The sequence below is a fragment of the Neolamprologus brichardi genome, chromosome 3 (genome assembly GCF_056152115.1).
Source record: "Neolamprologus brichardi isolate AB-2024 chromosome 3, ASM5615211v1, whole genome shotgun sequence".
Lineage (NCBI taxonomy): Eukaryota > Metazoa > Chordata > Actinopteri > Cichliformes > Cichlidae > Neolamprologus > Neolamprologus brichardi.
The window spans coordinates 59,202,538-59,224,808 of record NC_142106.1 but is presented as its reverse complement, the minus strand read 5'-3'; the positions used below and the strand labels follow the sequence as shown (position 1 = coordinate 59,224,808).

The following is a 22,271-nucleotide window of genomic DNA, read 5'->3' as shown; positions in this document are numbered from 1 at the left end:
ACGCACGCACACACACACACACACACACACACACACACACACAGTAGATAGACTCATTTATAGGTGAGAGGTTAGTCATGTTTGCTTGCAACTGCAAAATTGTCTCTGCAAAAAGAGGAACAGTTTCTTGCAGGGTGTGGGTCTGGTGTTCCAGACGAGAAGTGAAAGTCAGAAGGCTGACAGGAAGCATCTGCTGTGGAGACGGAGACAATGTTATTTTAAACTGTGTTAAAAGTCTTTGTGGTTTTGAAACCTATGTATGACCTGTATCTGATTGACGTTGAAGGGGCGTATTAAATTTAAGCCCTGATGGTATATAAAGCATCTGCTTCTGCTCTGTAAGTCGGGGATCGGCGCTGTCTGCGTACGGCGCTGGTCCCCCCACGCGTGCATTAAATCATCGTTTGACTCCACCTGGCCGGATCAGTGTTGTTATTTTGAAAGTTGATTACCTCCTCTACCCCTCCTCAATATTGAACCCAACAATGACCACATGAAGCTTTCTGAAGCTTGGATTGAAAACGCTTCATTACTCAAAGCTTTCCAACACAGGCCTCTGTGCTGCCATCTGGTGGACAAACATATGAAGTGCAGCGTGAAGCTACAAATGAAACTGCTTCAGCTACGTTTATATATAACATACTATAACCTATATAACTATATGTATAGTGTATTATGTAGGTTTTAGAGCTGGGGGTAGAATTGCTGATGGCCTGGTTGTTATTTATGTTCCCCATGGTTCACCAGCTCTCACACAACATCAGCACCAATGATCCACGTCCTTATAAACCTCTGAATCAGGTCCTGAAGCTGTGACGTCCTGAGTGAAGACCTCACTGATCACATGACTCTGGTCACCTGACTCAGTGTTTCTGAAGCAGTGTGCTGGGTTTTTAAAAATACGTGGCTGCTGCCTGATGTTGGGCCCACAGAGGAAGACGACTCACTCGCTCTTCTTCACTTCCTCCTTAAACATGTGGAAGGAGAGCAAAGTGCTGCCAGACTCTTATTTCTGACAGGAACAGAAGAAACCACAGCAAACTGTTCCAGTTCTTCATCTTCATCACAATCTATTTATTTCTGATGGTGTCTTCAGTCTGAGGGTTTGAAGTTTCCATGTCTGTGTGATGTGTGGTGTGAAGGCTGCTGGTTAAACTGGGACTCACTGTTTAAAGCACTGAGTGCTCATAGAGAGATGCTCCATGAGTCCCAGTACAGACTACAAACATGGTGGAAACTTAGCTTTGATATCCACACACTCTGCACGTCTGTGAGTAACTGTGATGAAGATGTGCAGAGATCTGTGTACAAACAGGAGAAAGACTGTAAAGACTCTGTGCTTCTAACAGCCTCTGTTAACATATGTGAGGCTGTTTGTTGTTGTTGCCATGGAGCTTTTCACTGTTTGGGTCAGCAGGTCATGTGATCAGGTTTGTTGTGTGAAAGCTGGACGATGGTTCAGTGTCAGGGTTTGTTTGCATTCATCAATAAATATCTAAATAAATCAAAGACTCCATGTTTGTTCTTTCATCATGTGACCTCTGCTCATCCATCTCTGTGTGTATCAGGATACATTTAGTTCATAATACACAGAAAAATCAGAGTTATTACCTGTAATAAATGTGAAAGTAAAGATTCCTGCAGTGATAACCAGGCAGGACTGAAACACATCCAAGCTGTCACCATGGTAACAGCACCGTCCATCCACAGGTGAGGGGAGGAGCAAAAAGAGGGACTTTCACCATTTTATACTAAAAACACTCAACTAATGTTTCTAATATGAAACAAATAAGCCCACATTAATGTGAGCATTTATTCAATAATAATAATAATGATTTCCTCCTGATCTCATTTCCATAGCAGAGAAAACTGTGGTGTATATTGAGGTGGAGGGTGTGGTCTATGGCTCAGGTGTAGAGTGACAGTGTTGTTTATTAAAATAAGATCGCATTAACAGTTTGAGCGTAGTTACAGTCAGCAGTGAATATAAATGCTAAAACTGAATATATTGCATAGTGTCCCCCCCATTAACAAATGGTTCAGCCCACAGCAGGACCTGCTTTCTTCTTGTTTTCAGTAGCAAGCGATGCTCATGATTGTGCCAGAGCACATTTTGAACAACACCATGGGAATTTCGGATTTTACACAGGTGCACAGTAAAAAATGGACTGTCAATATTTCAGTGTAAACCTATTTTAACCTAGAGAGAGTATTTACAACTCTGTGAGGAGTAAAGCAGCTCTAACGTCAGAGTTAAAAGTCAGTGTTCTGTAGACACGGAGTGAAGACTTAACTCCACACAGTGTTGATTAGTACCAGTGCGCAGGCGCGCGGTCTGAGAGCTGTGACGCACGCGGAATTTTCTCCGAAGAGCTGCCACAGTCAGGTAAGTTAAGTTAACATTCCCATACTGGTAACATTGTTTAGTCATTTTTAAACTAAATAGCTTTTTATAGTTGCACTGATGTCGAGTGAGGACATGTTAGCAGCATTTACCCACAGGTTTAATGATATTGTCGAGTAGCTACATGCTAACCGTTGCTAAAAGTTCAAATGTTCGTTATCTTCTCACTGAGTTAAGATTAACCTAAAACATGTTAACTATGTATTTCTTCTAAGTGCAGCTTAGATAATATTATTGTCACATGTCTAATGGGATAGTTTTAGCAACTAAATGACCGTTTAATAGTAAGCTAATAATCGCTAATTAGCTTCGAAGAAACTATCAGAAAAAGTGGGACATTACAATAAAGTTTACTCTACTGATTTATATTCTTTTAAGCAAATGCCAAAGGCATACACTAATTTAGAATTAATTTAGATTATTTTGTATAAATTAACTGACAGCAATGTTAATGATATGTTAATATACATTAATTGTTCACAGAAATAAAGCGAATTGCAGTAAGTTGACCAATACTTGATAAGTAGACTAAAGTTATTAAACAATATTAGATGTTAGTCACACTTGGTCCATTTGCAGTAACACTGGTTGATAAAGGATCTTTATTAGCAGTTAATCTGTTACTTATTTCTTCATACTGTAGCTGCTAAGTAATATTAACTTTTAACTGCTTCTATTTTGTATAGAAACTAAAGCTCTAAAGTACATCCACAGTCTTAAACTCTTTCCTTTATTCTTTTTTTCTCTTTGTTTTGTGAACAGAATATGTTGCTGCGTGTTTTGTTTGGTGGGGAGCAGAAGTATGTTAGGCTGTCTGACCTGACATTTGATGCTTTCATGAAAGAAGGTTAGAATATCAGGATAAAACAAGATAACAATGTTTACCTGGTCAATATACCAGCTTAATTATAAGCTTAATTATATTCTTACTCAACTACCTAAGTTGATAATTGTTTCTACTTCAACAATGAATGAGAATTACCTATATGCTTAAGCTTCAGCTCATCAATATTTTGTGAAGACATAGCCTTACTCTACCATTTAATAAGAAAATGCATGGCCTTTTTTTTTTTTAACAATTTCTGTAACATTTCTTTTCTCTTACCTTACTTCAGTGTGCCTAAAATTTAACATAGCAGAAGGCAGACAGCTAGATATGAAGGTGTTTGACCAGTCTGACACAGAAGTAGACGCAGAGGTGTTTGAAGAAATAGTGAAGGGGTCACCTGTAACCTTCCGAGTCATGCTGAGCAATGAAGAACTTGGTAATCACTCACATACGTATATGTTTATATTAAATATAAAGGTTGAGATTGAAGCATTAACAGTTAAATTTAATGCTTCTGCTTTGGTCATGTTCCTTAATGCACAGGTGTATCTCTATCATCATCATCATCTTCTCCATCTGATGATACAATCATGCTAAACTTCACAATGTGTGAACCTCCTGAAGAAGCAGCCACCACTGAAGGAAGACAACCTAAAAGGCCATGCCATATAAACTATGAAGCAAAAGCTGTGGGTAGTGAACATTGTTAGCCTAATTTGCATGTTTGATGTGAAGTGTTTTTATGTAATCATTTTCCAGTTTTTCTCAAGGTTTAAAAAATTTCTGACTTCATATTTTATGTCTATTTAAGCTGATTGAAAAAATCCTAACAACAAAGCCTGGTGGTGAACACATCATACAAGAGTATGCAAAAACCAAATCTCTGACAGATGATAAACATACTTGCTGCTGAGATGACAGAAGCACATGGGTAAGAATCATAAATGTAGTCTATAAAGAAACATTTTTAGTATTATTTTTAATTGTGATGTTCAATGCCAATTGAGTGACGGTCATCACTGAATTTATACATTAGGACATCTCCCCCTAAAAGTGTAAGAGTGATGTATGCGCAGGGGATTGTTGCTCTGTTTCCATATCTGGAAGACCCATATTCACAACATGGATATGTAAGTAAAGGGGACCTTGCAACATTAAACACATAGTTGCCCTCAGAAATGTTGATAACATTCTGCTTGTATTTAATTACATAGGAACATTACTATGATCCAGAGAGCGGTTCAGGATACCTTGCGTGGCGGTTGAAGACCATTCAAAGAAAAGCTGCAGAGGAAAGAAGTGTCTCACTTTCCAAATCTCCTAAAAGTAAGTTCACTTGTGATTTAAATGATTCTGATCTAATTTGTAGGTAGGAGTCAATCAAATAGTTTTTTCTTAAGTTGGCGGGCCAGGCCGTGGTCGATCCAGACCACTCACCACTGAGACAGTGTTATCAGATGAGGATGTAAAAGCAGCTATTGCGCTTTTGAGACACTCTGCTGATGAAGACACTATCCGTGAAAAGATGAAAGCTACCTTCATTTATCGGCATTCAATGGTCAGCGATGATAAGAATGCAGCAGAAGTCTTCACAGTCTTCCCGCGGTTTCTGGACACACCAGGACTGGTAAGACATCTTCATTTGTTGAATCACTGAAATATTCCATGCAGCTTGCAGTTTCACTCATTACACCTCTCTTATCTTCTATTTTTGCATTATAGATAGAACAAGATTTCCTGTTTGATGAGGTCACTGCCAACAAATTCTTGGAGAGGTGGCCCATCGATCTCAAATCAAAGATTGTAAAGGAAAGTCATGGACTTGTACCCACCTCGGAGCTCTTGGAGTTGATGTGCAATGCTGAGTCAGCTACTGAAGTTGAGAATGGTATGACTCTGACTGTTTTTATTTGCCATTGTTGGTTATATAGGTAATTCTGTCTATTGAATGTATTTTTGGAGTAATTCTTTGTTTATTCGTCTGTAGGCTGGGACAGTGACATGTCTGCTATCTTGCTGCTGCTACATCTGCTACCGCCATCTGCACAAGGGCGAAAGAGACCAGGAAAGATGTCTGCATCTCAAGCTGTCGATAACCTCATCAAATTCCTAAAGGTATGTTATTTAAAATATATATTCCATCACCGCCATTGTAATGTACAGTAAGGTGATCTAATCTAATGGGATAGTCACTAAATACTGCTGTTTAATGTGTTGTTGTAGGCTGGAACCAGTGTACAGCAGCATCTAGACAACATCACCCGAAGCAGTCAGCCCTACCTTCTTGCTCAGGGACCCACAAGAAGCAGCATTCACACCTTCTTCATTGTGATTGACAAGCATGCACTTCTATGTAAAGCGACAGGTTCAGTAGGAGCCCTTGATGAACTCTTTAAGGCCCATTATGTCTTTGATACGTCTTACAGTTCATCCCTGACCAACCTTTTCACTTTTCTGCAAACAACCATTTACAACATTGATGTTGGGGAAACAAAGGAAACTCCCAGAGTTGCAGAGTTGCGAGCAAGAATGGTGCGTTAGTATCCATTGAGATCAAAATAATGAAGTGCTTTCTTTGCAAAAGTGATCATGGTAGACCAAACAGCCTTGTAAAACACCTTAAGGTAATTCATGGTCTCTGTACTGGCAGGACACTATATCTCAAATGTGGCCAAGTGGGATGCTCACGTTCTTTTAGTAGTTTTTCTGGCTTTAGAAAGCACCTGAACAAATGCCATGTAAGCAGTTCATTTGATTCTGCAGAACTAGATTTTTCACCAGTTCAAAGTGTTACGGACACAAGTACTGCTGCTAATGATGATGTGGTGCCTGAACATTTAGAGGCTGAGTGGGAATTATCTTCAGCAGACCTTGTAAATAGTTGTGCAGCTGTTATTTCTGATCTAAAGGCAGCAGGTGTAGGCCAAAGTGTAGTGAATCCTGTAGTGAATTCCATGGAAGAGATTGTTCAAGATATCCAACAACATGCTAAAGAAACAGTCATTAAGCATGTATTTAGTAATGAAAGAGAAACAGAAATGTGCAAGAAAGTTGAAGCATGTTTTGATGAGTTAGAGAATCCTTTCTCAGTTCTTAATTCGGAGTACAAGAGGTCAAAATATTTATCAGACAAGTGGGAAACTGTAGAACCAGTTGAATGTGTAATTGGCTCAAGATTTGACACAAGGCGAAATAAAAAGACTGGAACATATGATCAGGCAGTTGTTCAAGATAAATTCATGTATGTTCCAATATTATCAACATTGGAATCAATATTTAAGAGTCAGCATGTTGGAGAAATGTTGAAAAAATCCGACACTTGTGATTCAAGACTCAGAGATGTTTGTGATGGATCTCTATTGAAGACTCTTTTTTCAACAGAAAAGCACACAGTTCAGATCCAAATGTTCTATGATGACTTTGAGGTTGCAAATCCTCTTGGTTCCAAGCGAGGTATTCACGAGTTGGGTGCAGTATATTTTACCTTAAGAAACTTCTCTCCCAAATGGAATTCATTTTTGGCCAACATACACCTTTGTGCCTTATTTCATGCACAAGATCTGAAACGTTATGGTTTTAGTGAAATTCTTGCTCCTATTGTTCGAGACATTAAAGTGTTAGAGAGCGATGGTATTGAGATTCCACTGTTTGGTGGTTATGTTCGTGGTAGTGTGGTACAGGTCACTGGTGATAATTTAGGCTTACATAGCTTGTTTGGTCTGGTGGAGTCTTTCAGTGCAAGGTACTGTTGCAGGTTTTGTTTAGCTGAAAAAGACGACTTTCAAACAGAATTCTCTGAAGATTCCCCCAAAATAGTGTTGCGCACCAAAGACAACCACACTGCTCACTGTCAGGAAATGTCTAATAATCCATTGCTTCCTTATGTTTTTGGTGTAAAGAGTTCATGCTTATTGAATTCACTGACATATTTTCACACAACTGAGAACTTCTCAGTTGATGTGATGCATGATGTTTTGGAAGGAGTGGCCCAGTACGAACTGAAGTTATTGTTTTTGTATTTAAAAGAACAACATCTTACATTGGGAGAACTGAATTTGAGAATACAAAGTTTTGATTATGGATTCATGGAGAAAAACAATAGGCCAGTGGCTGTGAATTTAGGTGGAGAGTCTAATGATCTGGGACTGAATGCTATTCAGACATGGTGCTTACTGAGGAATGTTCCCCTCATGTTTGGAGATTTGGTAACCTCTACTGACCAACATTGGGGCCTACTACTTTTATTACTACAGATAGTTAATATTGTATTTTCTCCTATGTTATCTCAAGGTATGTGTGTATATTTAAAACATTTGATTGTGGAACACCACAAACTGTTCAAGATGTTGTATCCCCAGAAAAAACTTTTACCAAAGCACCATTTTCTTATCCATTATCCTCGCTGCATCCAAAAAATAGGGCCTGTACTTCATAGTTGGTGCATGCGCTATGAAGGTAAGCACAATTTTTTCAAGAAACAGCTCAAATCATTCAAAAATATCACCAAAACGCTGGCCAAAAAACAGCAGAATTATATGGCATACATTTGGCAATCTTCAACAGCCTTTAGTCGGTTAGACATTGGTCCAGGAAAAATGGTGTCTTTAGATATGGTAAAAGGAGGTTCTGGAATTTCAATAGCAATGCAACTGCCCAATAGAGTTCAAGTTATGAAAGTGAACTGGGCTAAACAGAATGGTATTGTTTACCGCACGCATTTGGTTATTTGTGGCAGTGTCTGAAATGCCTGTTTTACCAGATTGAGTCAGTTCTGATAATACACGAGAAACTGGTACTTCTCACTTTGCCATTATGTACAGTAGCCTTTCAAGAACATTTCCATGCCTATGAGTTGACCAGGACAAAGCAAGATTTAGTTGTCTTTCATGTTGACAGCCTGCATTATCCCAGGCCTTTTGACATACAATTGTCGTATGGAGTGAATGACAACGCTCTCTTTGTGGTCCCATATTGCTTTCTCTGGTGAGCATCATAGCTACTGTCATTTGTAAGAGTTTGTTATGCTAATAAATGCTGTTACTGTAACCTGTATGTTTGTAGTTATTTTCACAATATAGGATAGATCACAGCCATTTAGAAATATAGCATCATATGATAAATATGAAAAAATAATGAAAATGAAATATTATTACACATTAGAGTGAACTTGGACTAAAAATAACTCTATAAAGTGAAATCATATTACTCTAAACAGTGTGAATAACCCTCAGTGTTAAATATTTTTACACATTTTGTTGTTAATTTTGACACTAAACTGAGTAGAATTAACACTAAAAAGTTAACACTGGCCATAGAGTAAATTTTACTCTAATTTTGAGTGGGACCAAATGTTATCTGAAACAGAGTTAAAATCAACTCTCTAAGTGTAAAATTGACACTCTGTTTTTTACTGTGCAGCCACCAACTTGTATATATAACTTTCCTCACACTTGTAAAACTCTGTCAGTAGAATTCAATGGGGCAGAGTGAGCTGAGCACAGGCCCACTCTGTGACACTCAGAGCTTTGTGGATATCATCTGCAGGTGCACGTACTGGGAGTGCATGTACAGGCAGCTTGCAGCCACTTTGCCACCACTTTAGGACAATGTTTACAGTAGACTGAGCCACACTGACTTTGAGCAGTCATTGTGCTGCTGCATGGCTGATGGCACTGTCCCTGCAGCTGTCAGGGACAACAAGAACCACTCAACTACCTCAGCCAAGCCGAGACTGTGCTGATGTTGTGAGCTGAGACCAAGACACTAACCCAGGATGGTGATATGATGGTGTGAGAGTGGGTGGATGAGCCCATCCCACCTTAAATATATAAATATCTGTAATGCAACACATGTTTTATGCAACATGAACATATTTCCCACGCTGTTTCATGTTGTGTTTCCAAGATTTCAATTTACTGTAACTTTCATTTGTATTTCCTTCAGTCTGTTAATCTTGGAGCTTCTTATTACCAGGTGAGAACATGTAACCGTCTGTAGATGTGATGACACTATGGAGCGGGATCTCCTGTCTAGTGCTGCACAGAAAGCTGATGTCACTGCAGCTGCTAATATGTGCTGCAGCCAAGCCTACATGAGAGGGCTGTGCTGTGGAACAGGGTGGTGCAGGTGGTGTTATCTACATTTGAACATTAGACAACAGTCACATGAAGACACTTGATGTTGTTAGCTAAAGACCTACAATAAGAGAAAGAGAGCAGCAGCACTAGTGCAGCAACAGCAGCTAATGTTCTAAAAACACTGATCAATGATTTGACTGTAGCTGCTCCAACTGTCTGTCAGTGATGCTGTTGGAGATGAATGTTTCAGTAACACTGACTGAGACTGAAATGGTTTTAACACTGGTTTCATGTTCAGATAGATTTGACATGCTGTAAAATGTCACATATTTCTGATATATGTATAATACATAATCATGCTGTTACACACATTCATATTTGACTGTTACTGTATCATATTCAGTCCTCGTCTTACACTCAGGTGTTCATCGCAGTCACAGACGTGTCTGTAGTTGTTGTTGTCAGCCATGGAGGAACATTTCTGTGTGTGTGTGACTTTTACTGCTACCCTTCATTACATAATTACCAACAAGAATAAACTGTTAATTACCACCAAAGAACAGCTCACTTCCAGATGTTAGCTGCCAAAAGATTTTGTCAAATGTTTATTATCAACTTATTTTTTATTTTTCAACCTAAATATCACCTGCTTTAAAGCAGCCTGGTTGTCTAGCAGTACTAGTTTCTGTCACTAGATGGCAGTGTAGGCTTTGGTATGTGTTTGGTCACTTTGTGTTTTTCTGTTTCTGCTGTGATCACAGCTGAGACGTGTTTGGTTCTGTGGGCCTTTCAGTTTCATCTAAAACCTGAAAGTCTGAATAATCGTCACCTTCGTTGAGATCAGACAAAAGCACTAACTAACAATAACGACTAGTAAGTGTTTCAAGTTTCAAGTTTTATTTGTCATATGCAAGTTAGCACAGGGTCAACATTGCAATGAAATGTGTTTTACGAGCAGCAGTCACTCAGCAGCATGATACAGTAGGAGAAAATATAATAAAATATAATAAAATAAAATATAAAAATATAAAAATAGTAAGGAGCTAAATATTAGAGAGACATGGTAAAAGAGAAAAGATGACTAAATATATATGTATCTATAAACATAAATATATGTACACTAGTGATTAAATAAGAAAATCTTGAAAAGAAATATGATGAAGTCCGAAGTCTTTATATTAAGGGCCATCAGTCAAACAATACTGTTGGTCTGGGTCTAAACAGAGCGCGTTGTGTGTGACGTCTTCTTTTGCGCATGCGGCTGCTTTGAGCGTTCACACTAGAGCGCGTTTGCTGTCACATTTTATTTGTAGTGTGAACGAGCAGACAAAACAATCAGATTTGATCAAAAAATCTGAATTGAGCATCAAGACCTGCAGAGTGAACGTAGCCTTAGAGAATGGTGAGCTGCTAAATGTGTTTTATGTGGTAGCATCCAGTGAAACAGCATTTATACAGTCTAGCACTGACTCAGTTCACTAACCAGGTTCAAGGAAATAACTGGAAGATTTCCCAAACAGAGAAATCATGCTGGGATCTTTGTTCCAGCTATGAACTCTAATACAGTACAGATCTACATGTCAGGGGAGAAAATATAAGAAAAAAAGATTTCCAATAAAACACATAGAAAATCTGTTTTTCAGGTTCAGATTCATTTTCTGAATCTCCACAGCGGCACGTGGAGGAAGTGGTGGCCCTAAGCAGCAGATACTGTTTGTAGAAGTAACAGCTGATGTGATGATACGTTAACTTATATCGAGTGGAAAAAAAGTTGGCGTTCATCCTCCAGCTTCACTGTGCTAATGTTATGCTAACATAGCTTTCAAAAATCTCTCGGTCAGAACATGGTATGTCATGTTTAGGTGTAAACTAGCGAGCTAACTTCCGGTTAACTTGTAACTCTGTTAAATTTAATAAATTCTGTTTTCATGGATGCCTGGATGTTAAACTTAATTGTTACGCCTGGTAAAGCAGCAACGCTGATGATTTAATTAAAGATGAAAGAATTTAGACCGTTCTTAACTCTTAGTGTTCGTTTGACTTTGGGACCTGAAGCGGACGGAGTTTTGGACCCAGATTCCTCCTTGAAGCTCCTCACTACAGCAGCCGTAATGCTCTGACAATCCATCAAGCAGTGCGGCTTACCAAAGTTGTACTAAAACATTTTTAACAGATTTCTGCAGCCAAAATCGGTTAAAGAGCACAACCAGAATTCATACATAAGGCACACTGTCGATTTTTTAAGAAATTAAAGGATTTTAAGACTTATAGTGTGGAAAATACGTTATACAGAAGAAAATAATATATCGCGATATATATCGTTACCGCACGTGCTTCAAATTATGCCGCAATATGGATTTTAGGCCATATTGCCCAGCCCTAACTCCCAATTTATTTACAACATTTGAAACATACAGTGTAGCTCAGTCAAAACACCCCAAGGCCAAGTGAAAGTGCTGAGAGGGAAAAGATCATGATTAATGATTTATTTAAACTCATAACTGGGTGCAGCAGCTGAGCTTTGACCTGTGAGCTGCAGCTTAAGCTTCTTTTATGGTTCAGTGTTTAATGTGTAAACTGTTTATCACTGCAGAGACGCCTACAGGCTATCTACTGTTCAAAAGTGAATTGTTATATACAGTGTGGCAGCTGACCTTTGACCTGTGAGCTTCAGCCTCTTTGCTGAGTGTTTAATGCTCATCTATTGAAGCCTGCAGACACACCCACACATCATCTGATTTGTTCTCAGGGTTGTTTTCTGTGTGTTGGAGTTGGAGCAGAGACCTGCTGCAGGTTAATTATTGATCAAATTAATATCACAAAAGGTGCAGCAGCTGACCTTTGACCTGTGAGCTTCAGACTCTTTGCTGAGTGTTTAATGCTCATCTATTGAAGCCTGCAGTCACACCCACACATCATCTGATTTGTTCTCAGGGTTGTTTTCTGTGTGTTGGAGCACATGATGAAAGGAGGATTTCAGTTGATGTGCACATGAATGATTTGTGACCCTAACTCAGCACATTGAATGACCACATCCATAATATTAAATCCTAGATGGCACAAAACATCTTGTAGCTAAATACAGATCAAACCGTTGTCATTATTCCTGCCCTATTGCAGCTAACCCATATTCAACACTTCTGAGTGCTTTGTCCCTGAAGATGAACCAATTTTCTAAACGTCCCCACTTCACTTTTGACAACCACCTGATCCTGAATCAGTCTTGTTTTATGCCATGTAGAAGACTCGGTTACATTAGCACGGTCTATCCAAAAGACATTAAAGATGGTGATATACATGTTAGATTTCCTCTAGGTTAGATTTTTGTAACCCATCATCATGCTCTGGAATCAGATCTTGTCACATATTATTCATAATCCATTCATAATATTCATAACCTAATTATAATCTGAGGTCCCCAGCAGAGGCTCTGCTGGTTATCCCAAAACCTTTGCTTAGAACAAGGATGATAAGCATTTCTCTGTTAGTGTGATGATTATTTGGAATAAACTCAGGTGGTCAGACTGGTGAGCTTTTTACAAGCAAGTCTTACCTGTGTGTCCACAAGCAGACGCCGTTTTTATTGAGATATTTTAATTATTATAGAGCTCAGTGTGCCACTCTCTCTCTGCTAATATGAGTTAATGTTCTCAGTCATTAGTCTCTGTCTCTCACTTTCTCTCTGTAATAAATAGAAGTGATAGTATCAAAAACATTATTTCAGTAATTACAATAGAGTCTGGTTATTAAAAAATAGGAAACCTTGTTCCCGGCAATGACGAGAAGCAGCAGCTATGCAACTTGTTGAAACTGGGGCACTAAAGCCTTGTGTAGTCAGGGTCAGGCCACCTGGTTGTTTTACACCAAACTTCTGAGCAGTGTGGTTCAAAACACTGGTGTGGTTCAGTGTTTCGAAACATCTGCGCTTGGGAAGCTTGGCACAGTGTCAACATGTCTGTTTCAAGCTTCCCATCCATCCTGTAACCAGAGTCCCACTCACTAGTGGGAGGGGAAAAGCAGCAGAAGAGAGCAAGCAAGAGAAAGCTGGACAAGGGAAAAGAGTAAGAGAGAGTAATGACGTAAACTTTAGTCCTTGTAGCTAAAATCTGATTTGTTTGGGTTTTTATTTAGACCTGAGTCAAAGTTTTTTTTCTATACTATCATTTAGCACCTTGTTCCCTTGTTTTCTTTACCAAATCTGCTGTTGAAGCACTGATAGGTAAAAACTAGAGAGTGTATTTTGCGTCATTTTGCCAACAAGCCAGGTTTTTATACCAATTAGAGATCTTCGCATTGAAAATCCTCGACTGTCTCGAGACAGCCCTAGCACAGCTTCCACCCTCTTTGTTAACGCTGGATCACCTCCCATTTAAGAAAGAAAGATTTTAATAGGACCATAATCTCTGAGGGCTTATCGCAAGACCTGATTACAAATTGTCAGTTTGAATAGTTTCTCTCTGAGTTTCATGGAAACTTGATCTTGTGCCTCTAGCACTAATTCCAATCACTTTGTTGGCATTGGACCGGTAACTCATTTAGGTGTCACTGAACGTTCCTAAATGATCACTCTGTAGGTCCAGTGAGTGAAAGGGTTGCATTAATCTGAACTGCACCTAGTTACATTAAGATATTAGAACTGAGTGGATAACTTAGAACTGATTAACTTAAAAATCTAAGTTAACCCTAAAGGAAAATAATCCAGCCATACATGTTGCTGACGCAGATCCGGATTAAAGCCAAACCTGAACTGGACAGGAAGAGAGATTTCTCTTTGCTTTTTTTTGTATATCCTGGGATTGTGATGCATAAATTAATGTGCACTGGAAATTTTGTTTCTATTTCTGTCTCTATTTCAACAGTTCAAACTCTCACTGGTCTTTGATCTGTTATTTTACAGCTTCCAGTTAGAAACTGCTCATGCAAAGCTAGACTCTGGTCCCAGCTGTCTGTAAAGGTCACATGGTTCAGTCCATGTATTTAAACTCTGTGCTCTAACCAACTCATCCTCAGCCTTTTCTTTGAATAACCCAGAGGAATTCTTACATACATATAATACAATACATTTAAACTCCAGCTGCTCACAGTACGACCATAATCCTGAACAGTGTAAATGACAGTGTTTATCTCTGTTCTTACATTGCAAAGACTTACACTGCTTATGTTTAGCCTGCAAACCAGTTTCTCTTTAGGATAATGAAGGTGTGCTTAGTCTTCAATAGCTTCTGTGCCTGCAAATGAAAAACACATTTTTCTTCTCTAACAGGATCTATGGGAGACCTGCTGGACCTGAACCCAGCTGTGTGTCCTTAAAGAGTGACGCGTCTAAAGATCGCTTCATTGATTTTAAAGTCCAGCCTCTGTCTGCTGCAGAGAGCTGAGCTGTTAGTAACATGAACTCTCTGATTTAACTGCTTGATGTTGTTGGATATAAATGGCAGTACAAACACGTCATTCACAGTAATTGTAGAAACTAATGGTGGTGGTGCGTGTATGCGCCCAGATCAGCTGTCTGCGGCCCAGGACGGTGTAACTCCGTCACAACTATTTACATAAATCCTAACTAGGCACTTTACACAAGTGCCAACATGAGAAATTAGTGACGGACCCATAATGAGCGCCTGGCAGAGGCTGCTTCGCAGTAAATGACAGTAACATTCGGTAAACTAAGTGTGCGCCAAGGATTTAAACAAAGGAGGATAATGGCCGCAGCAAAGAACAAACAGGATAAAACACAGAAACTTACAGTCTCATGGACGCACACCTCTGCTGACTCTCCCCACCTGCAGCTCTGACCGAACTCTCTGCGTCGAAGCGTAATGATGAGGTAGAATTGTGTCTTCTGATTGGTGAAGAGGATGGGTTGCCTTCCCGCTCATTGGCTATTTGGCAGCTGTATGCTGATATATTTACTCGGCAGATGTGGCTCTGTTCGTCAGTTCTGCCAACTGGCTTTTGTACAACCATCTTATAATGAGGGAGCACTGTATTGAACTTGAACAAAGGTTTGAGGAAGCACGAAAGCTGTCCACACATCTGGACTCAACGTTGTTGACAGTTGAGCCGACGTATTAAAGAACTGTGACGTATAAACTTTGAAGGGGTTAAGGGCGCTTTCCCACATGAAATAAGTGTTAGTACCTTGAAATGGCAATGAGAAGGAATGAGCCAAATCTTAAATTAACTAGAGAATAGCATGCTCTTAATGTGAAAATCTGACTCCTGTCCTACTTCAGGTGGAGTCCCGCCTCCTTCCAGGAAGCAGCTCACCTGGGTTTCTGTGTTTGGTGTCCAGCTGTGGAGCTTGTTGTTGGTGTCTGAAGAAACTGTACGTTTGTGTTGTTTCCTCCTTTAACAGTTTGTTTGTTTCTGCTCTGTGATGTTTGGACCAGATGTTCAGCTCTTATTTCAGGACACACTTTGGATCGCTTGTGTTTGAAGACACATGATTATAGATTATTGATTGATTGGAATCCACACTGATTATCAGTCAGTTACTCTGCACTTAAACATTTGTTACTGTGATCAACAGTTTAAATGGTTCTGTGTGTAACTTTAGACCCAACTGACACTAATCAGTATCGTCATGTAACATTGTTTTTCCCTTTAAACAAGGACAAAGAGATCAAATCAGTTTGTTGTTAAGAAGTTGGCATTCAGGTTTTACTGAAGTGAAAAAACACAAAACAAAGCAGCTCAGTTTAGTTCAGGGTCACTGCAAAGTCAATCAGACATAAGATTCATGTTTTAAATGCTGTGTGTGCTGATAATATCTGCATATGGAGTTTGCAAGTTTAAAATACACAAGTTTAAAAATGTATTTGGACTCTTCTGCTTTTCTGTGTCTTTCTATTGTGATGAACACATTGATTGCTGCTGTCACACTCTGAGGGTTTTGTGTTTATTGTGTTTTAATCAGGGACCTGAGTCTGACTTCTTTTTAGTGTTTGAAGATTTTAATCACTGTTAGTTGGTCACAGTGTGTCTCTTGTGTCTGTGTGTTGCCATCCCATTGAAGTCTTTGCAATTTTTTGTTGAACACTTTGAACTTTGTCCTTTTTGAACTATTTTCAGTCTGAATGAAGAGTCACTTGATTGTATTTAAGTTTGTTGCCCTGAATTTAGCTACAAACCTTTGCCAACGAACCAGGTTACTCTTGTATTAAATACATTTATCCGGTCACTTAATGGTACATTTAGATGAGTTAAATAGTTGAACTGATGCATGTTACGATTCTGTTTGTTGTGATGAATTCTCAGTAAATCATGACTTTAATGTAAGAGCAAAGTCTCACAGCCTCAAACACATTTAAACCTCTCACTCCATAACTGAAGATGTGTAAGATATAAAGTGCAGAACGCAAGCCTGATACTAGTGTTTGATCTGTTTCAAATTAAACACAAATGAACTGTTCAAGGGACAAAAGTAATTAGTTGTTTGGTCCTTTGTGAATTCTTACCTGTGTGGGAAATGTTCAGATAGAAAGATCTGAACTTTTTTAACAAGAATCAGACGGTTGTGTCCAGAAGATCAGGTCTGAGTCTGTCTAAGACCTTGTGCTGCTCCTGGTCAGCAGAGGGCTCGAAGCCATCTGTTCCTGACTGCTGATGCTTTCCTTTAACATCTTTAACAAGGACTCGTTTATTCATGAAAAACAGAAGACTTGATTCAAAAACAGAAGAAACAGCGCACAGTAAAGTTACATGTAATAACATGTTTAATGTTCAAACACAGGCATAGTGTGACGCACTTAAACATGAGGAAGTTAAACATTCTTCTGTTGATGGCTGATCACTGAGGCATCACAGAAACTGATGGAGTTGATAGAACAGAACAGGAAGTGAGATATTTTAATTCACTTGACATAAAACAAATTTATTTTATGTCATGACATAAAATAAATCAAATGTATGATCTAAATCAAACCCCTGATGTCTCTTAGCCTTTATACAGCTCTGTTAAATGAGTGTTGTTACCATTGGTGCATCACTGAGATCAGGTGTTCTGAAAACTGAAACTATGCTGCATGCAGCTACTAGTTTTTCTATTTTGGTGCTATAAATGTTCATGGACATGGTTTCCTTGGCTGAAAACACCAAAATCATTAAAATATCTTTTCATGAAAATGATGTAAGACAGCGCAGAGAGCTAATGCTGACTTTAATGCTCAGGACCCACTTCTTCTGATCGGACTGTGTTTGAGCATCTTTAGAAGTTTTTCTTTCTAGTTTCTCCACAAGTTAGCTGATTTAAAACAAACAAACAATCAAACAAAAACCTTGTTCACATGCCATCAAGATAAAACGACAAAAATCCAAACCCTGCTGCAGATCTGGTGTTCTCCATATTAGGCTACGTTCACACTGCAGGCGAAAGCGCATCAAATCTGACTTTTTTGACCCTATGTGACCCAAATCCATCATGGTGACAGTGTGAACGGCACAAATCTGATATTTTCAAATCCGATCTGGGTCACTTTCGTATGTGGTGCTGAATCCGATACATATCTGATGTTTTAGAAAGCTGCTGTTTGATGGTCATGTCACTTTAAATCCGTCTTTTACGTCACTGACACGAGACAGACGCCAATTATCAGCGCTGGAGAAGACATCGTGAACGCTTCCTGACCATCCAGTGAAACTGTTGGGAAGACAACGTTGGAGAAACGTGAACATTTTATTTGTTCTGTATAATCTGCAGATTCTGACAGAAATCTGCAGCTATCCTTTGAAGCAGCGCTCCTCTAAAACAGCAATAAGGATCATTATTAGGTTGTTTACATTATTATGTAAATAACAAAATAACTTAAAGCAAAAATTGCGAAACGTAAAGTCCGAAGTCTTTATATTAAGGGTCATCAGTCAAACATACTGTTGCTCTGGGTCTAAACAGAGCGCGTTGTGTGTGACGTCTTCTTTTGCGCATGCGGCTGCTTTGAGCGTTCACACTAGAGCGCGTTTGCTGTCACATTTTATTTGTAGTGTGAACGAGCAGACAAAACAATCAGATTTGATCAAAAAATCTGAATTGAGCATCAAGACCTGCAGAGTGAACGTAGCCTTAGAGAATGGTGAGCTGCTAAATGTGTTTTATGTGGTAGCATCCAGTGAAACAGCATTTATACAGTCTAGCACTGACTCGGTTCACTAACCAGGTTCAAGGAAATAACTGGAAGATTTCCCAAACAGAGAAATCATGCTGGGATCTTTGTTCCTGCTATGAACTCTAATACAGTACAGATCTACATGTCAGGGGAGAAAATATAAGAAACAAAGATTTCCAATAAAACACATAGAAAATCTGTTTTTCAGGTTCAGATTCATTTTCTGAATCTCCGCAGCGACACGTGGAGGAAGTGGTGGCCCTAAGCAGCAGATACTGTTTGTAGAAGTAACAGAGGAGCAATCAGAAGCAAACTGATTTAAAGAGAGGGGGGGATTAACAGATGAACTGGAATAAAATAAAAATTAATTGAACTTTGAATTACATAAAGTTACTTCACTGACTAAACCCAAAATACATGTGCACTCAAGTAAACCTGAATCAAAAAAGAAACAAAGTTACTCAGCGATTAGGCAGCTCTTCTGTGAAAGAGTAGGTTAAATATTAGGAGCCACCATCAAAACAACTGGAGTGATGTCACCTGGAGTAAATGCAGATATATTTACATGAACTGAATATACCGTCCATTTCACAGATATCTTTAGTTTGGTTAAAGATTTTGATAAACACAGAAATTGATGAATCTGGAGTACAGAAAGTGGAATATCTAAACAAATGTAATAGCTGACTGTCTAAATTGAGTCTAAATTGATGGAAATAACCCAGAGAAGCTGCTGGAATCACTGAGCTTATAACAAAACAGTATAATGATTCATTTATAGCGCAGTAATACAGGTTTAAAAACAACAGGGACTAAAATGTCAATAATTCATAGTCCTTTTATTATTTAATTAACTTCATATTAGGTGGATTTGTGTGAGCGTGGCCGACTGATGACAATAACAGAGAAGCTGGAGGGAAAAAGCTTTAAATTAGTTTTTATAGACTCTACACTCAGAAGTCAAAACAAGTGCGATGAATGAAATCCACATGTGCAGCACTGACAATAAGAAAGACCTTTAAAAGTACCAGGAACAAAACAAAAGCATGCAGGAGTTTAACAAACAAACTTGATCTACAAATTCTGTGGATGTTAAAATGCCTGCGTAAACAGAAGTGAATATGATGATGCGATTTTGGATGCTGATCATTTAAAAATGCTGAAACTTGAAAATAATCACAAATCCAACTGAAGACAGGTTTAAGTTCAATATAAAGGTTAATGTTGATAAAACGTTTGTTAAAAAACTGCATAAATAGGCAGGTTTTTGTAAAACGTGGAGGTTATTACACGGGGTTCTAGTGATATGTTCATTTAAGTCTTGTATCCATTAATAAACATTAAATTTGTTTCATATTGTCATGATTTTAGCACTGATCTATTTTAAACTTCAAAAGAAAAATCAAAGTGATTACAGATATATTTTTCCCAACAGAGCCCCCCCCCCCCCCAAAAAAGCCCCCAAAAAACCCAAACAACAAAAAAACCCAAACAACAAAAAAAGCCGTCTGTTATTTCTAATACAGATGCTGAAGTTATGAGTTGCAACTAAATGCACAATGCAACCACAGGTTTAACCCTATATAAGCATGTAGGCATATTAGAAGAGAGTGAAGGACAAGTTTTATAGACTTTAATAGACTTTACATGTAATTTCTATCTGATCATTGTTGAATCAGATATTTGTATTTGATGATTTTGTTTTATTGTGAAATGTCCCACAGAACAAACTGAGGTAAATTACCTTTGTGTTATTCAAACACTCTACAGGTCAGGTTGCGGTGCTGTGGATTTACTGTGCTGGAGTGCAGTACAGTGACTGTAGTGTTCATGGTCAGAGTCAGGTTACATCTTAGGGTTCTTCCACCTGCTGAATTCCACTTTATGTCTGACTGTTCTCATTTTTCTGTTTAGGTGCAGAGGCAAGGTCACCCTCTACAATTTAGGCAACAAAATACAGCTTTTCTTACCTTTATGTTTCTCTGCTTGTGACGTACACAACAATGGTCAAGCTGAGTATTGATTAGAATTAAAATTTAGACTGTAACAAAGTTTCTATTCCCATGTGCTAACATTATTTTATTATTATATTAATGTAGCACAAGGTTCAGTTCGCCTTGTTATAGAGGATTTCAGCTGATGTGCACATGAATGATTTGTGTTTCCTCTGCAGGTGAAGGTAGAAAGTGTGTGTGAGCTGATGTGAATTGAGCAGCATGGATCAGTGTGAGGACAGAGAGGAGGGAGTCCCTCCCTCTAAAAGCACTCTGTGTGGGGAACATGAGAGCCAGACCAAAGCTCAGAGGTGAGATGACCATCTCTAACTGTCCATGACTCTTCTCCATGTCACAGCTCAGCACTCACATCACTGCTCCATCATTATTCACAGGAACCAGCCTGGACCTCCACCCAGCTCTGTGTCCTCTAAGAGCAAACGGGTGAAGCGTCTCTTTCGTAATTTAGGGCGAAAAAAGTCATCTGACGAAAAGTAAGTTCATGTCAGTATTAAAATGTTTGAAATTTTAATCAACTTTTTACTATTTGACAATTTATACTTTATTTATACTTTTTATGTAATGTATTGGACACATTGGATGTGACACATGTTTCATGTTCACTTACTTTTAGGGTCAATCAGAAACCACCCAGCTCTGTGTCCTTACAGAGTGACCGGTCTAAAGAGGCTGGTATTGAGTTTAAATCAGGCGTGTGTCGTCCTGCAGAGAGGTAATGTGTGTGTAAATGTTGTTGTGTGTTTGTGAATAAATCCTCCATCATGTTTAATGTCAGCTCTGTTTCACACACATGTTCATATGTGCAGCGCTGTGTGTTGGAGTGTTTCCACAAACACAGCAGATGCTCAGAGATTATTTTTAGGAAGAGGAGATGTTCTCAAACTCTCTGTCCTGAAACTCTTCACTCAGTCTGATCCCCACTTCCTGCTCCTCAGCAGTGCTGCCATCTTCATCAACCAGGACAGAAATGACCTGAACTGTTGTTTCCTCATCAACTTCTTTCTGTCTGCTGAATCTGTAGTGAATCAAAGTGAAACGTGTGAACATGCAGCTGTTAATGATCCAGTTTGTTAGATGAACGTGTGAATGTTGCAGTGTGCTGTTAAACAGTAACATAGTAACTGTGACGTGTCCTGATCTGACAGTAGATCATGTTTGTGTTCTTGGTGCTGGAGGCGGGTGAAAGTGGTGTAACAGCTGAGGGCCTGGTCGTCTCAAAGCGGGGGAAGAAACGGCTTAGATCGTCAGCCAGCGAGGCATCAGTCCTAGATATCGCCTGGTTATTGCTTCTGTAGTTGGTGATGTGATTGATCCCCTGCCACATTTTTCTTGGGTCGTTGTCGACTGCAAAGTGATCTTCAATCCTCCTCCTATAGGCAGCCTTAGCTTTCTTGATGCCTCTACTCAGGTCTGCCCTGGCCGCCCTATACGCAGCCCTGTCCCCTGACTTGAAAGCAGTTTTTTGAGGCTTTTTAGGAGGGATTGCACTTCGCTATTCATCCAGGGTTTTTGATTTGGAAACACCCTGACCCTTTTGTTGACGGTGACATTGTCAACACAGTTCCTGATGTATGAGAGTACAGTGTCCGTGTACTCCTGGAGGTTGAGGCTGGAGAATAAATCCCATACAGTTGTTGAGAAGCAGTCCTGCAGTTGAGAGAGGGCTCCTTCAGGCCAGGTTTTTATTATCTTTGTCTGGGGCTTTGTTTTTCTCAGCAGAGGGGTGTAGGTGGGGGTGAGGACATGCAGAAGTGGTCAGATCCAGCCAGATGGGGGGACTCCAAATACTCCAAATACGAGACTCAGAAAACTCAAATGAAAACTAAAATCAAACCAATGAGAAAA

The 22,271-nt window shown here is 39.1% G+C and overlaps 2 protein-coding genes and 1 long non-coding RNA gene across 11 annotated transcripts in view; all 3 read left to right on the top strand.

Moving 5' to 3' along the window:
• The window catches only part of LOC148105978 (protein NLRC3-like), a 663,817-nt gene that overhangs the window by 193,532 nt on the left and 448,014 nt on the right, over nucleotides 1-22,271 (top strand). Inside the window, exons 6-7 of one of the 8 annotated variants that reach the window (XM_087837915.1) lie at nucleotides 16,660-16,682; nucleotides 18,684-18,698. The exons of the other annotated variants lie outside the window; for them this stretch is intronic. Coding sequence (XP_087694041.1) covers nucleotides 16,660-16,682; nucleotides 18,684-18,698 — 38 coding nt within the window. The remainder of the gene's footprint in view (nucleotides 1-16,659; nucleotides 16,683-18,683; nucleotides 18,699-22,271) is intronic. 8 annotated transcript variants of the gene reach the window in all.
• Nucleotides 4,088-6,560, top strand: LOC148105984 (uncharacterized). 2 transcript variants are annotated; one of them, XM_087838018.1, is made up of 7 exons: nucleotides 4,088-4,164; nucleotides 4,270-4,363; nucleotides 4,448-4,559; nucleotides 4,646-4,860; nucleotides 4,956-5,121; nucleotides 5,221-5,348; nucleotides 5,457-6,560. In XM_087838018.1, the coding sequence occupies exons 1-7, from the start codon at nucleotides 4,124-4,126 to the stop codon at nucleotides 5,772-5,774; spliced, it is 1,074 nt and encodes a 357-aa protein (XP_087694144.1). In that variant the 5' UTR covers nucleotides 4,088-4,123; the 3' UTR covers nucleotides 5,775-6,560. The 2 variants fall into 2 exon arrangements, with proteins under 2 accessions (XP_087694144.1, XP_087694143.1); XM_087838017.1 differs by having other exon boundaries at nucleotides 4,634-4,860.
• LOC148105983 (uncharacterized) lies at nucleotides 20,591-21,142 on the top strand. The gene is made up of 3 exons (XR_015716689.1): nucleotides 20,591-20,716; nucleotides 20,801-20,899; nucleotides 21,040-21,142. It is a non-coding gene; the product is annotated as an uncharacterized LOC148105983 (long non-coding RNA).

Bases quoted from the DNA above. Each gene is read 5' to 3' on its own strand.
- LOC148105984 (XM_087838017.1), top strand. From the start codon at position 4,124: ATGATAAACATACTTGCTGCTGAGATGACAGAAGCACATGG. The intron at 4,364-4,447 runs GTAAGTAAAGGG...TTAATTACATAG, and splicing joins CATATTCACAACATGGATAT to GAACATTACTATGATCCAGA. The intron at 4,861-4,955 runs GTAAGACATCTT...TTTGCATTATAG, and splicing joins TTCTGGACACACCAGGACTG to ATAGAACAAGATTTCCTGTT.